The sequence below is a fragment of the Cnephaeus nilssonii genome (assembly GCF_951640355.1).
Source record: "Cnephaeus nilssonii genome assembly, chromosome: 20".
NCBI lineage: Eukaryota > Metazoa > Chordata > Mammalia > Chiroptera > Vespertilionidae > Cnephaeus > Cnephaeus nilssonii.
Genome location: NC_137091.1, coordinates 43163391 through 43176918, shown reverse-complemented (window position 1 = coordinate 43176918; position 13528 = coordinate 43163391). Strand labels below are relative to the sequence as shown.

General features: G+C 46.6%; 1 protein-coding gene across 1 annotated transcript in view; it reads right to left on the bottom strand.

The window, feature by feature from the left end:
* Positions 1 to 13528, bottom strand: part of SAE1 (SUMO1 activating enzyme subunit 1) — a 69036-nt gene that overhangs the window by 9072 nt on the left and 46436 nt on the right. Inside the window, exon 7 of the mRNA XM_079799792.1 lies at positions 3508 to 3652. Within this exon, the coding sequence (XP_079655918.1) occupies positions 3508 to 3652 (145 nt within the window). The remainder of the gene's footprint in view (positions 1 to 3507; positions 3653 to 13528) is intronic.

The following is a 13528-nucleotide window of genomic DNA, read 5'->3' as shown; positions in this document are numbered from 1 at the left end:
AGACAATCCACAAAATGGGAGGAAATTTTGTTAGTCATATATGAAGAGAGGACTTGTATCTAGAATATATAAAGAACTCTTGCAAGACCCTCCCCTCCACCAGCAAAAGATTACAGTTCACTTTATTGTGATACTCGAGTTTTTCCGGTGGTCTGGAACCCTGAGCCCTCAGTCTCTGAGGTATGCCTGCATATTATATTACTGGGAAAGGCAGAAGTACAGGAATAATGGATCAGCTACTGCTGGTGGGGAAGGGGCTGACTACAACAAGGCACCACAAGGGAGTTTTCTGAGGTGATGAAACTTTCCTATATTTTGATTGTGGTGGTGGTTACTTTGTATGTCTTTGTAAATATTCATGAAACTGTAAAAATAAAAATAAAAACCACACACACACACACACACACACACACACACACAGTTCTGGCCAGCATTGCTCAACGGTTAGAACGCCGGCCCATGCACCAAAGGGTCTCGGGTTCGATTTCCAGTTAAGGGCACGTACTTGGGTTGCAGATTCGATCCCCAGCCCCGGTTGGGGTGAGTGCGGGAGGCAACCAATCAACGTGTCTCACATTGATGTTTCTCTCTCTCCCCCCCCCCCTCCCACCCTTCATTCTCTCTAAAAATCAATGGAAACAAATATTCTCAAAAGAGGATTAACAAAAACAACAAAACACACATGGCTCATAGAACTGTGTAACAAAAATAAATAAATTTTACTGTATATATAAACTTTAAAAAATACATGAGGAAACAAAAATGAATTTTAGCCCTAGCTGGTTTGGCTCAGTGGATAGAGCATCCGCCTTCGGACTGAAGGGTCCAGGGTTTGGTTCCAGCCAAGGACACATGCCCTGGTTGTGGGCTTGGTCCCCAGTGCGGGGTGAGCAGGAAGCAGCCAATCAATGATTCTCTCTCATCACTGATGATTCTATCTCACTCTCCCTTCCTCTCTGAAATCAAGAAAAAAAAGAAAAAAAAAAGAGTTTTACTGTATTTAAGACTAAATAATGGAAATTAAACAGCAATGTGAATGTACTCAATGCCACTAAACTGTACGTTTAACAATGGTTAAGATGTTACATTTTGTATTGTGTATACTTAACCACAATAAAAATTTTTAACAGTAAAAAAGTTATATTTACATATACAAATTATGAATGTTCGTCATAAATATAAAATAGTGGAGAACTACAAACAACTTAAATACCCACTGATAAGGTGATGGTTGAATAAATAACCATGTGTCAGACAAGGAAACGGATCTGTATTTTGACATAAATAGGCCTATGACATGCTGAAAAAAGGTGATTGTATAGAAAATATGATCTCATTTTGACATTACAGAGGAGAAGACATGTGGGTAAATATACACAGAAGTCTGTGAGTCTAAACCCCGAAATGTTAGCTGTGCCTACTTCTCAATGGTGGGACTGAGGGTGATCCTTTTCTTCCCTTCTACATTTTCTGGCTACAGGCATCTGTTACTGTCCTAATCAGAAAAGCAATAAAGCTCTCTAAAAAGAGAATAAATAAGGTCACATAAAGAACAGAGCAAGCACACCAGGACAGATGAGGGAAACGGAGACTTGTGCACAGCCTTCCCTACTCAAGTGCGCAGCCCTGCTCCGAGCTGGCAGTGGGCAATCTGTGCGGGTGCCTGAGCTGCCAGACATCCCATCCCCTATCAGGCCTCGAAGAGCCACCAAACCCCTCTTACTTAAAGGGCAATAGAGCGGGAACACCTGAGCACAGGAGGACCGGAACATGGGAAAGTGGTTTCTGCAGAGCAGGTGGGAGGGGGAAGGAAACACTTTGGCGAGAAAACCAGCCAGCAGCTAGTTAGGCTGTTAGCAGTTAGGTGGCGGCTTCCTCCTTCTGCGAAGCGGGCCTCGGCCACTTGCGCGACGCGGAGCCAGGCCCCTCTTCACTCTAAATGCCCAAATTAGTCAGCTGGCTGCACACTCACGGCCAGGCACGGGTCTGCGTGGCGGCCTGGTCTACCTGGCAGCGTCTGCTGCAAATGGAGCCCTGCATGAGCCAGAGCAGGTACCACTTGCTTTCCACACTGTCTTCCCTTTACCAAGACGTGTGCACGCTGTGAGCCCAGCCTGCAGTGTCATTAGCCCCTGAACTCCCCACTCCCCGTACCAACTTACCAAAGCACCTTAAAGGCTACTTACTGCTGGTCCTAAACCTGGTGGGGTCTGCTACTGTCTAAACACGGTGCCCAGACATGAGAAAGAAATGACTGGAGAAGGAAGGGACTCGAATTCACGTTACTGCTGGAAGAAAACCAACGAAGCGTGCTACTACCAGAGATTATATGGCGAGACTTGGGTGAGGTCTTGGTTGGCTACTTACTAAATACTTACTAAAACCGTGAGCAAGTGATAGAAAAATCTGAGCCTCAGTTTCTTCATTTAAATAATGGGAAAATAATCACACCTCAAGGGTATATTGTGGCAATTAAATGTGGTAAAGCATAGAACATCTTCAATACATTGTACTGTTGCCATTAGCTATATCTATCTATCTATCTATCTATCTATCTATCTATCTATCTATCTATCATCTATCTACCTACCTACCTACCTACCTACCTACCTCGGATTAGGCACTTAACGTTCCTGAACTTTAACTTTTCCTCACCTATAAAAAGAATTGTTTTGAAGAGAGAACATGTACATAATAAATGCTCAATAAACTGCAGCCATTATTATTACTGCTACAAGCTAGAGGCACAGCAAAGCAATTTAGGAACTTTTCCCTAAAACAATGAAAGAAAACAAGAGTGTGCTGATGATCCCAGAACTGCCTGGAAGGGGTTCCTGATCTAGTCACTGTTTGGACTTCTCCAATCAAATCCTAAACCTGTAAGAGCAAAGACTGGTCACCCAGGGAGAAAACATCCAAGTGCCCAAGAGAGAGGATGCAGGGAACACAAGTGCCCTTGCTGCTGAGAGCAGACCCTGGTGAGCCATCAATGGGGTCACATCTACCAAGTAAATCCCGCTTCTGACCCAGCCACTCCCCACCTTTCAATTTACCCCGAGGGGCGCCTGCACACACAAGGCCGTATCCTGCAGCAGTGTGGTAACAAAGGCCTGGCCACAACTCGAGGCCGCAGGGGACTGGCTCGGTGACCACTCCTGCTCCTGCGCTGGAACACTATACAGAGCTGGGGAAACGAGGGAGGAATCTCAGTACTGACCGGGAAACATCCCCAGAAGATACTGTGACGTGAAAAAGGCACACAGTAGAGCACACAGATTTTACACTACCTTGAGTTTTGAACCATACAGCTACTGAACAAACAGAACCTGCACCTCCCTCTCACACGCTGTGGCTACACCAGCGGAGGCGGCGGCCTGCGAAGTTGGCAGAACGTGGCCCAGGAGGCTCCCCTCAGGGCTTTTGGTCTCAGGAAAGCACCTCCCCAACGTAAGGCAAACACGCAGATGTTTATCAATCCAGGCCAAACCAATAAATGCGGAGACCAACCTGACAAAGTCTTCAGGAAGCAGGTCAGGATTAACACCCAGGGAGTCAAGCACATCGTTTCGAATCTGGAGCAACAGCTCAGAATCTTCCCCAAAGGTGTCACAACTAGGGTCTCTTCCCTTATCCGTGCGGAACTTCAGGAGCACTGGGGAAGGAAAAAGAAGGAGGTTAAAAAGCAAGTCTTTTCGTAATAAATGCTTATAGATGTGGAGAATTAAGTGGGTTTTTTTTCATTCTCTAGGAATTATACATGAATTAAAACGTGGGCCAAGTGAAAGGTAATACACTTTTCATTTACTCAACAAATGCAGTCAGAAAGGCAATCAAATAATTACAAAGATAACTACAATGACTGTGATGAGTGCCAGGATAGTATAGCAGAGGGTCTATGCCACCCACATGGTGGTGCCGGGTAAGGCTTCCCCGAGGAAGCAAGGACTGAGTGAATGTGTTTGGGGAGAAGGGGGGAACTTCCAGCAGAGGGAAAAGGCCCAATTCTGACCCAGAAGAGAGGTCAGGAGCGGGAGGCATGCATTCTAGGCATCAGTTCAAAGGGCTGCTTCAGCCAGAAAGGCCAGCCAAATGCTCAGACTCATCAGACAGGCAAGTCATTACAAACAAAACCTCCCTTAGTACAACAATTCGTCAACCTCCAGAAATGAGTGTTTAGTTTTGCTTTTGAACCAGAGAAAGGTTGAAATGATGGCAGCAAATCAGAGCTACTGTGAAACAAGACCCTAACAAGGCTTGAACTTTTACCCCAACCAAATATACATAGGCAGGAGCATGGTAAGATCCATCAAATGCAAACCCCTTCTACTGCCACTACACCGTCCACAATGTTCACCGCGTGCTGCAGGTGGTGTTCTTGTTCCCCCGTGCTCCCCAGGCAGGCGCACAGCAGTCTCTAGGGCACTCCTCCTCCTCACCACACAAGAGTGTGTATCAGCGGAGACAGAGACAAGTGGATCCCTGGGTGCTATGAGATAGCACCTCATATTTGGAGGGGACTTTAGTTTACAAAGTGTTTCCATTTAACCCTTTGCACCTGCTTGCTTTTTTCTCGATTCCTTTATTCTAATGCTAACCGTGTCGAGTCACACTCGACATCCGAGTGCAAAAGGTTAAGTTTCATCATTATTTGCTGAGTGAAAAAGTGAACTTATTCGGCAAATTATACTCTCTATCAGTACAAGGGGCTCTTCCCCCAAAATAAAGGTGGATCGAAAATTCAGGCAATTGCTGTGAGGCTCTTTAAAAATTTGAAACTCACCCCAGACTAAGAAATGAGCCCTTCTTTCTACTTGTTTTCTTAAGACTCAGAGAGTTTTGGTGATGAGCAGCCTGGGTTGAGAACCACTCTCCAAGAAAGAGTACAAATTCACTCATTCAGCCAGCAAGACCAAGCACTCACCGAGTGCCCGGCAGACTTAGGCATTGAAGGTGCGAGGGAAGGCGAGTGAGTCGTGGTCTGCACATGTGAAGGCGATGGGGAGCGAACAGAGAATTTAGGAGTCACAGCCGATGGTCCAAGCCTGAGAAGTTCCTAAGTGGATTATAAAGTATGCCAAGAAGATCCCAAACCACAGAGGCCCGGGTAGAAGACAAGCCTGCTCCTGGGCTATGCCGTTCTCGGTGCCAGTCAGAGAAAGGCCCGGTCTGCTTCTCTGCCAACTTTCAAAGGCCCAGTTAGGGCTCCGCGCTTCGCAGGTTTGCAAACAGGGGCGCGTGGATGTGTGCTCATGGCACCGGTTTTGCACACAGTTTGCCACCCGGAAACGTGACTCTCCCCTTTGAAGAACACAGCCACTAGAACCCTCAATTGTACCCAATCTCTTGGCAGTCAAGGCCAATGACCATTTGGATGCTACTAAACTGATCTGCCTTCACCTGAGTTTAGCATCTACCTCTGCAGATGTGTTGCTGGAATTCCATTTTGGAGTAAATAAATGCAATCACAGGAGCATTTGGGGGCAGGGTGGAGAAGAGACTGCAGAAGAGTCAGTTAATCCCTGTTTAGACCAAGCCTCCTTTCCAACAATGTCCTGTGAAGAGAAAGGAATCTGGGAATCTGCTAGTCCAGCCAACGCAGAGGATACTCTGAGCGAACTGCACTGAATGTCAGCGCTGCGCTCGTCAATCGCTTTCGAGAGGACAGGACCACAAACCCAGAATGAGTGTCAGTGCTGCCTGAGCAGATGACGGACGCAATGCCAAGTACAGCCACTCCTACTGCACAATTCAAGGCTCAGTGGCAACCACGTGGATAGTGAGTGAGGCTGCTTAATTTCAGGCCGTCAGGGTGGTGGACAGCAGTGGGGGCCCCACATGTGCCGCCCATGGGATGCTCTCATTTCTGTGTCACTGGGACGGGAAGCATCAACTGTCATACGGAAGGAAGGAGAGGGGGTCATTTTTTCAGCTCTCACCACAGAGCTTTTCATTTTTTTGGTTAAATATAAGCCCTTGGAGAAAGCTCAAACCATCCTAATAGTAAAACCCACAGTGCCTAGAATGTGCCAAGCATTTTCCATACATTAACACTCATCCACAATAACCTGGGGAGGTAGGAGGCCCTATTACTCTCTTTACTTTATAGATGGGGAAACTGAAGTTCAGAGGTTAAGTGGCTTGTTCAATGTGACTGCCAATAAGCATTAGTGCAGAAATGCCAACTCTGGCATTCGGACTCTGTGCTTCTTAACCCTAATCGAATCCAGGAGAGACGGCAGGACCATCAGGAATGTAGCCCCAAGGATCCCAAGCGGTCTGGCTCTTTGCCCCTCACCTCAGAGGACTCCCATTCCACCACATTTTTATGCATTTTCCAGATAGGCCCTGCCCTCTCTCAACTGGTCCATTAATTTTAAGTTACTAATTCAGTGGGTGAGAAGTGGAGGTGGAGGCCGTACGAAACCTTGCCCATCAATCTTCAGAGAGTAAGACCAGTTTCATCTCAGACAGAAGTAAGATGGCACTAAGAGGAGTGAAGGCAGCCAGCAGCTGGCCCCCTGTTTCTCTGGTGCAGGCCGCCTGGATGAGGGCCGGCAGGCTGGCACCAGCCAGATACCTCGCTGACCACATCTGAAGTCCTCTCAGGGCCTCTGGGAAGGAGGCCAGTCAGAAGGCCACTTATTTGTAGCAAAGCAAACAGAAGCTGTGTTTTTCACTCTTTTTCGAATGTCAGCACTCCAGTTAGCGGGGGTGGGAAGAAGCCCATGTTCTGGACAGGCAGCAGCCTCAGAACTGACCCTAGCCCCTGACGAGTTCTTGCTTATTAAATTCTGCTCTCCACCCTCCCAAATAGCCAGACACACACACATCGCTGTTGACTCTGCATTTCTGAAGAGCACCTCCCCACCAGCTTCCAGATTATAAAACTGTCCCATTAAGATCAAACTCAGGAATGGAGAGCTGCTCTGCCAAAAGATGACTCATTGAATTGCATCAAAACAGTGCACAAAATGAGAGTCCCAAACTTGATTAACTTCATCTGAACCTTTTAATTAACTCTGGATGCTGAAGGCCAGGAAAATGACATTTACTGCTACAGATGACAGGCTTGTGTCTCTGCTTAAGTTTAGGTCTTGCCCATGTGACAAAAAGGGCAAACTTTGAAAAGGAGAAGGCAAGCACCTTTTCATGTACTGAAAGGAAAACTGTGTACATGTGATTACTAATTCTGCAAAAAGAAATTAACTCAAATTTATTTCTTTCGACAAATATCTTATTGCATTTAAATAGTGTGATTATATTTAGCATAATCACTAAGGTCATCGGAAAAAATAGTATTTTTATAGGAAATAAAATAAAGTCAATGTTGCAAATAAGCCCCAACTCTATTTCTGTCCCCTAAAACAGCTCAATTAAAGGGGAAAGCCAAATCTATATAAAAACCTCATTTGCCTGACAACTAAAGCTTTGAGTGTCAGATACCCCTGCCTCAGTCTCTGGCGCTCTCCAACCTACCGATAACCCTTCTCCCCAAGCTGGCTCGCTCAGTGGCGCTGTTCACTCTGGAAACGTCCTGGAAACCAGCTCTATTCCTGTGTTACATAAACTTCCAAGAAGTAAGAGCAGTTATCCTCTTAGACAACTGCCTATCTCCTAAGGCAAAACACTAGGTCTGACATTTAGTAAATCGTTCATTCAAAGTCTGAACTGAGTGCTGGCTTTGTGCCAGGCCCTGAGCTGGGCAGGTGAGAGTATAATGCACGCTCTGCCCCCACAGAGCTTTTAGTGAGGGTGGCAAATCCAAACTACTTACAAGTTACTAAAAGGCGGGAACCAGAAAAGGAGCTCTGAGTTATGAGGGTGGATGGGGCAGTCTCATTGAGCAGCCAGGCTCCCGGCCATGGGGCAGGACCACCTGCTGGTCACAGGCCCCCCCCACTGCTGCATTCTCTCTGTGAGGTCCTTCCTAGGAACTGGTAGGCAGCAGAGTACAGTGGTGAGGAGCCCGGCTCTGGAGCCAGACTGACTGCCTTGGCTGGATCCCCTATTTTTCCACTTACTGTCACCTTGGGCAAGTGACAATGTCCCCGAGCTTCTTCTATAAAATAAGAATCATAAGAGCACTTACCTTGCAGGGTTTACGGATTAAGTGAGCTAATCCACGTAAAGCACCTAGGACAGCGCCATGCACAGTGTAAGAATTCAGTAAATGCCAACACTCCAGGATTGTGGCTACTCTTCCCCAGTCGCCATCTACCCAGCTCAGCCGCCCCTTGGAGCTGACATGCTTGTTTTAGAGGAACTTCCTCGTTTAACTGAGTTACCACCACTAATGCAGCTGTGAGCTCTGGAGACTCTTAATCTCCGTTTGTTATCTTACAATCATCTGTGTAAATTCACTTGTACAAGGACTGGCTTGCCTTTCCCCCCAGATGTTTGCTCAGTGGGGCAGAGACCATTTCTATTTTGTTCACTACTATTTAATTAATGCCTAACATGAGCGTGCCCCCTGGTAGACACCAAGAAAGTAGGCTTCATGGGAAGCCTAAATGTTTGGGGAAGGAAGACAGTCACACATGAGGAGAGAGGGCTCTCAACAAGTGACACAAGGTCCTCAGAGATCCTAACTTGGCCTGCTCTTTCATTAATCAAATTGAAGAGTTTTCAGGATACCCAAGATGGATTTATTTCTTATCAAGTATTTACAAACATGCTAGACATGGAATACACACTGAGAAACAAAAAAAGACACACAGTACACCACGTCTGCCCTCAGGAGGGAAACAAGATAGGAGTCCAGCTCTCAAGGCCATGCCTGAGGTCTAAAGGTGCAGGACAGCCAGCCCGCGGGTGTGAGCTCAAGGGAGGCACAGGGCTGAACTGGGAAGGCAGGAGCAGTTCAGGAAGCCGATTTAACGGCTTCCATCTGTTCACTTCGGCTCCACAAAACTCCCCACGTCATTTACCTCACCCTTAGTTTTTCTCTTGAAAGTATGTGTGTGGCCTGGCCAGGTGGCTCAGTTGGTTGGAGCATTACCCCTTACATTGAAAGGTTGCAGATTTGATCCCCAAGAGGGAAGCGTATGGGAAGGCAACGGATCTATGTTTCTCTCTCTCCCCCCCTTCCCTTCCACTCTCTCTAAATCCAGTGAGCATGTCCATGGGCAAGGATTAAAAAAAAAATGCCAGAAGTATCTGTGTGTATTCATTCATTCCTTTTTCATCCACAAACATGTCTTGAACACCTGCCCTCCACCCCCCCATTCTGTACAGAGCTGTGCTGGGGACACAGAAGTGGCCCAGACCGCACCAGGCCCTGCCCTTGAATGCAGAGCTCAGAATCCACAGAGAGCACACTCAGAAGCCCCGCATCATGGGCCCACAGCACTGTGATCTCTTTCTCCAGAGCATCACCTCCAGAGTGGCTCCCCCAAGACTTACTCTGAAATGCCCCCTTGGGCTCCAAGTCCTGGCCACCCTCTCACCTCTCCAATGCAACCCAGTCTATGACCTCATCCCATATCAGCTCAAAGCAGAGAAAGAAAGCTGTCGCTTGTTATTTACATCTCACTCTCTTCTGAGAAGAATTTGAGGCAGCCAGATGAAGTTGTTGATGGGGGAAAGGAGAGTACTTTTTCTCAGAAATGACCTGAAAACAAGATGCCATTTTTTGCCTACCAAATTAAAGACCAAGATTACTCAACCTAAGCAAGAAGGCCGGGGTTCGGCTCTGTCACCCAGAGCTGGTGGAAGTGTGAGTGCTCCGAAAACATGTCTTGAGAATGACATGAGGGTGTGGTATTGAGGATCTTTATAAAAAGTCATTGCCACCCTGGCTGGTTTGGCTAACTGGATGGGAGTGTCCGCCTGTGGACTCAAGGGTGCTGGGTTCGATCCCCAGTGGGGGGCACGCAGGAGGCAGCTGATCAATGATTCTCTCTCATCATTGATGTTTCTCTCTCCCTCTCCCTTCCACTCTGAAATCAATAAAAATATATTTTAAGAAAAGGTCATTGCCATGTTATTTATACTACAGAAAATATGAAAATAACCTCACATCCAATAATAGGGTGGTTACATATGATATACTGACAGAATGAATATTATTCAGCTACTAAAATTATGTCTAAGCAGTTTTTAGTCAAGATTTTTGCAACATTTAGTTTCTTAAAAAGGCATATGATACCCTACATTCAGAATACTCCTCTATGTAAAAATAAAATAGAATAAGATAGGTATAACTGCTACCATCCCCATTTTATAGGTGGGAAACTGAGGCTTTGGAGAGGCTCAGGATCACAATGGACTCAAAAGTCACTGCATTGGTACCTCTGTTATACTGTCTCCCTAGGACAGAGACAAGACAGAAAACATGCTTATTGTTAAAAAATCACTTCAAATAGGTTTGGCTCTCCACCCTACAGCCCACCAGTTTGGAATAATGCAAACTACCCATGAAGACTCTGCAGCCAAATGTTCTATTTCTCCTCTAAAAAAGTGTCAAGTGATTCCTGAGCTTGACTCGCACCTTTCAAGTAGAACATTCTGACTAGTAAGAAAATACTGTAATTTACAAAAGAAGGGGACAACAAATTCTAAAACGCAGAGGTAACTTATGTAGAGAAGTACAGAGCTCCACGCCCAGTGCAGGGCCCACTGACCAGCTTGGCCAACTGCACCCCCTACTCAAACAACGAGTCTGACAGAGCCCTCTCCATTCAGACCCACCAGCCCGGTCACAAGCAGCAGGGAGACAGGGTCTTTTCTCCAGCCCAGCACTTGAGTGGCACATGACCTTGACTCTGGGCATCTGCTGCTCTCTGCCAACCACGCTCACCGAGGGAAGATGGCACAGGACATTCCCGTGACTGTTGTCTGACAGTCAGAGAAAAGATGTGAGGCTTTAAACAAGCATCGCAGCTGGGCTTGGGGCCCGAGAGCTGCTCAAACAGGCTAAAGCCGGGGGTGGGGGAGATGTGGGCCTGCAAAGAAAAAACAAGGCAGGTTGCTGACAATGTTGCCCATTATTGCAATCTGCTCTCCGTGGGCCTTAGTTTCCCATCTGCAAAAGTGGATTAAGAAAATGTCACAAGGCTCTTGTGAAGTTCAGATTTCAAAAACGGACATAATGCTATTATTAGTGATTCTAATGATTAAAATCTGACTAAGCGCTCTGAAATATGCAGTGTTCGGTGATGCTTAAACACTTTCTAGGTGTGGCGAACTTGGACAAATGACTTAACCTCTCCAAACTCAATTTCTTCTTGTGAAAATGGGATGATCACAATAAGATCTGCTCTCGTGAGGGCGCTGTGAAGATTTAATGTGATTGTGATGCATATAAGGTGCTAATCAACAATTATGAATACACAATGTGCCAGATCTTCATTCAATCCCTGTGCCCTGAGTCGGTTCTCACCACTCTACCCGCGGATGGCTGAACAGCACCGTGGGTCACCTCTGCCCTCCCTCTCGGCATGACAGTGCCGCCTTCCTTTCTGAATGACTGTGGTCTGCCTTCTCTCTACCACTGATAAGGCAGTGGCACCAAACAAACAAAAAAAAACCCACTGTTTTTTCTTTCTCCCTCCCTACAAATTATTTTTAAACATTTGTGGTCATGACAGCAGCAAATCAACAAGTGCTCAGCTGCTGCCCATTATCGGAACCCATTTCCCTGTGGCTGTCTCTCCTCAGTAGTTCTTGTCATTGCTGGGACCAAACACCCCCTGGGGAACACTGGGTCCAAACGGTGAAGGCTGCCTTCGGCCTGGTTTACAAAGGTTACAAGTTCTAAAATAACAAGTCTCTTCTGAAGAGAACCGATCACCAAATCAAGCTGAGGTCTGGAGACAAAGTCAATTAAAAAACCATAAAAACAGGGAAGTTGGGAGTGTACTGGGGGCAGGGAGATTTGAGGAAGGAGGACTTAACAGAAGAGTTCCCTAAAGTCTACCTACAACAATTAAAAAAGTACAAAGTGTCCTTCGAAAGGAAATCTTGCAAAAGAATCCATGCAGTGATGAGGTATAAAATGCTAGAAAGTTCTGGAAGAATATGCAAGAAATGGCAGTTTCCTCTGAGGTATCTGAATATTTTACTAAGTTGCCTTACCTTTAGATACAACTTAGAAAAGGAAAAAATAGAACTATGTCTAAGGCTCTCCTGTACGTGACCATTGGGAAGAGAGGACTGTCCAAAATCTCCATTTCTATGAGAAAACAGAAGCCATGAAGTGGAGGGACTTGCTCAAGGCCAGGAAGTATATGGCAGAGGTGGGACCTAAACTTCTTTCTTCCAAATCCAAATCTGGAGACCTCAAGGCTCGGGTGACTGAGAAGGTTCTATTGGCAGGACAAAGCAGACGTGAACTCCAAACTCACTTGGCTAGATTTATGAACCAGGAACAACTGGTCATCTTAGAAAAGATACAAATTGCCCCAAGGAGGGCCTAGGCCTGACCTCGCCAACTCTAGCAGAGACAGGAGCTGCTGGTTAGTGATGGGCCCTTGCTGCCTGGAGACAAGGAGTTCAAGGAGAGCGGAAGTGCTCCCCAAGCCTGTGGATGGTGCATAGGCACAGTCCTGCAGCCAAGTCTGGGGTTTAGAGATACTTCCTGTCTTTCAAGTGTGGTACAGTGGGAAAAGGTCAAGGCCAACTATGCAAATTAGCACCACCTAGATGGCTCTACATAGACCTCAAATCCTATCCTATATAATAAAAGCCTAGTATGCTAAGTGTCCGACCGTTAGTTCGACTGTTTGACTTCGCTATGACGAGGGACAGACGCTCTGATGGGTAGGTTAGCTTGCTGCTGGGGTCCGGCCAATTGGGACTGGCGAGACGGGCTGTACACGCCCTGGAGCCCTCCCAGGGTCCCTCCCCAGCCCCGACTGTGCATTGGGTCTCTAGTTAATTAATAAAGCCTTAAGTTAAGAACTGGCAAGATTCATCCTGGCCAGTGCTGCTTGATGGTTAGTGTCTGCCCAGGCACCAAACACGTGCCTGGGTTGTGGGTTCACCCCCTTCCCCAGTAGGGGCATATGCAGGAGACAACCAGTCAATGTGTCTCTCTCACATCAACGCTTCTCTCTCCCACTCTCTCTAAAAAGCCATGGAAAAAATTGATTAAAAAAAAAATTGGCAAGATTCTCCAAACAGGACAGGTGATTGCAGCAATCAATCAACCAACCTACATCTACCAAGCCCTGTTCTACATCAGGCCTGTACTGGACAGTCAAGAGATGAGGAGCTATGGTCCCTGCCCTCAAGTCAGCCCTGTTGTCCAGAGGGTGGGTTGGGATTACAGAAGAAGAAAACCCAACTCAGATAAGTGAGTTAAGTTTTGGAGGTAACACCAGAGCAATAAAGATAAGAGGGAAGGGCAAAAGCAGGTATTCCCGGGGGAAGGAATATAAATGTGTACAGAAATGAGACTGACAGCATGAGATGACAGATGTTTGGGGGACAACAAGTAGTTCGACATGAGTGTAGGGTTCAAGGAGGGCAGAAGGGATGGAATGAGAATAAAAGGTCAGCTGGCCCTAGGTCTGGGATGTTAACCCAG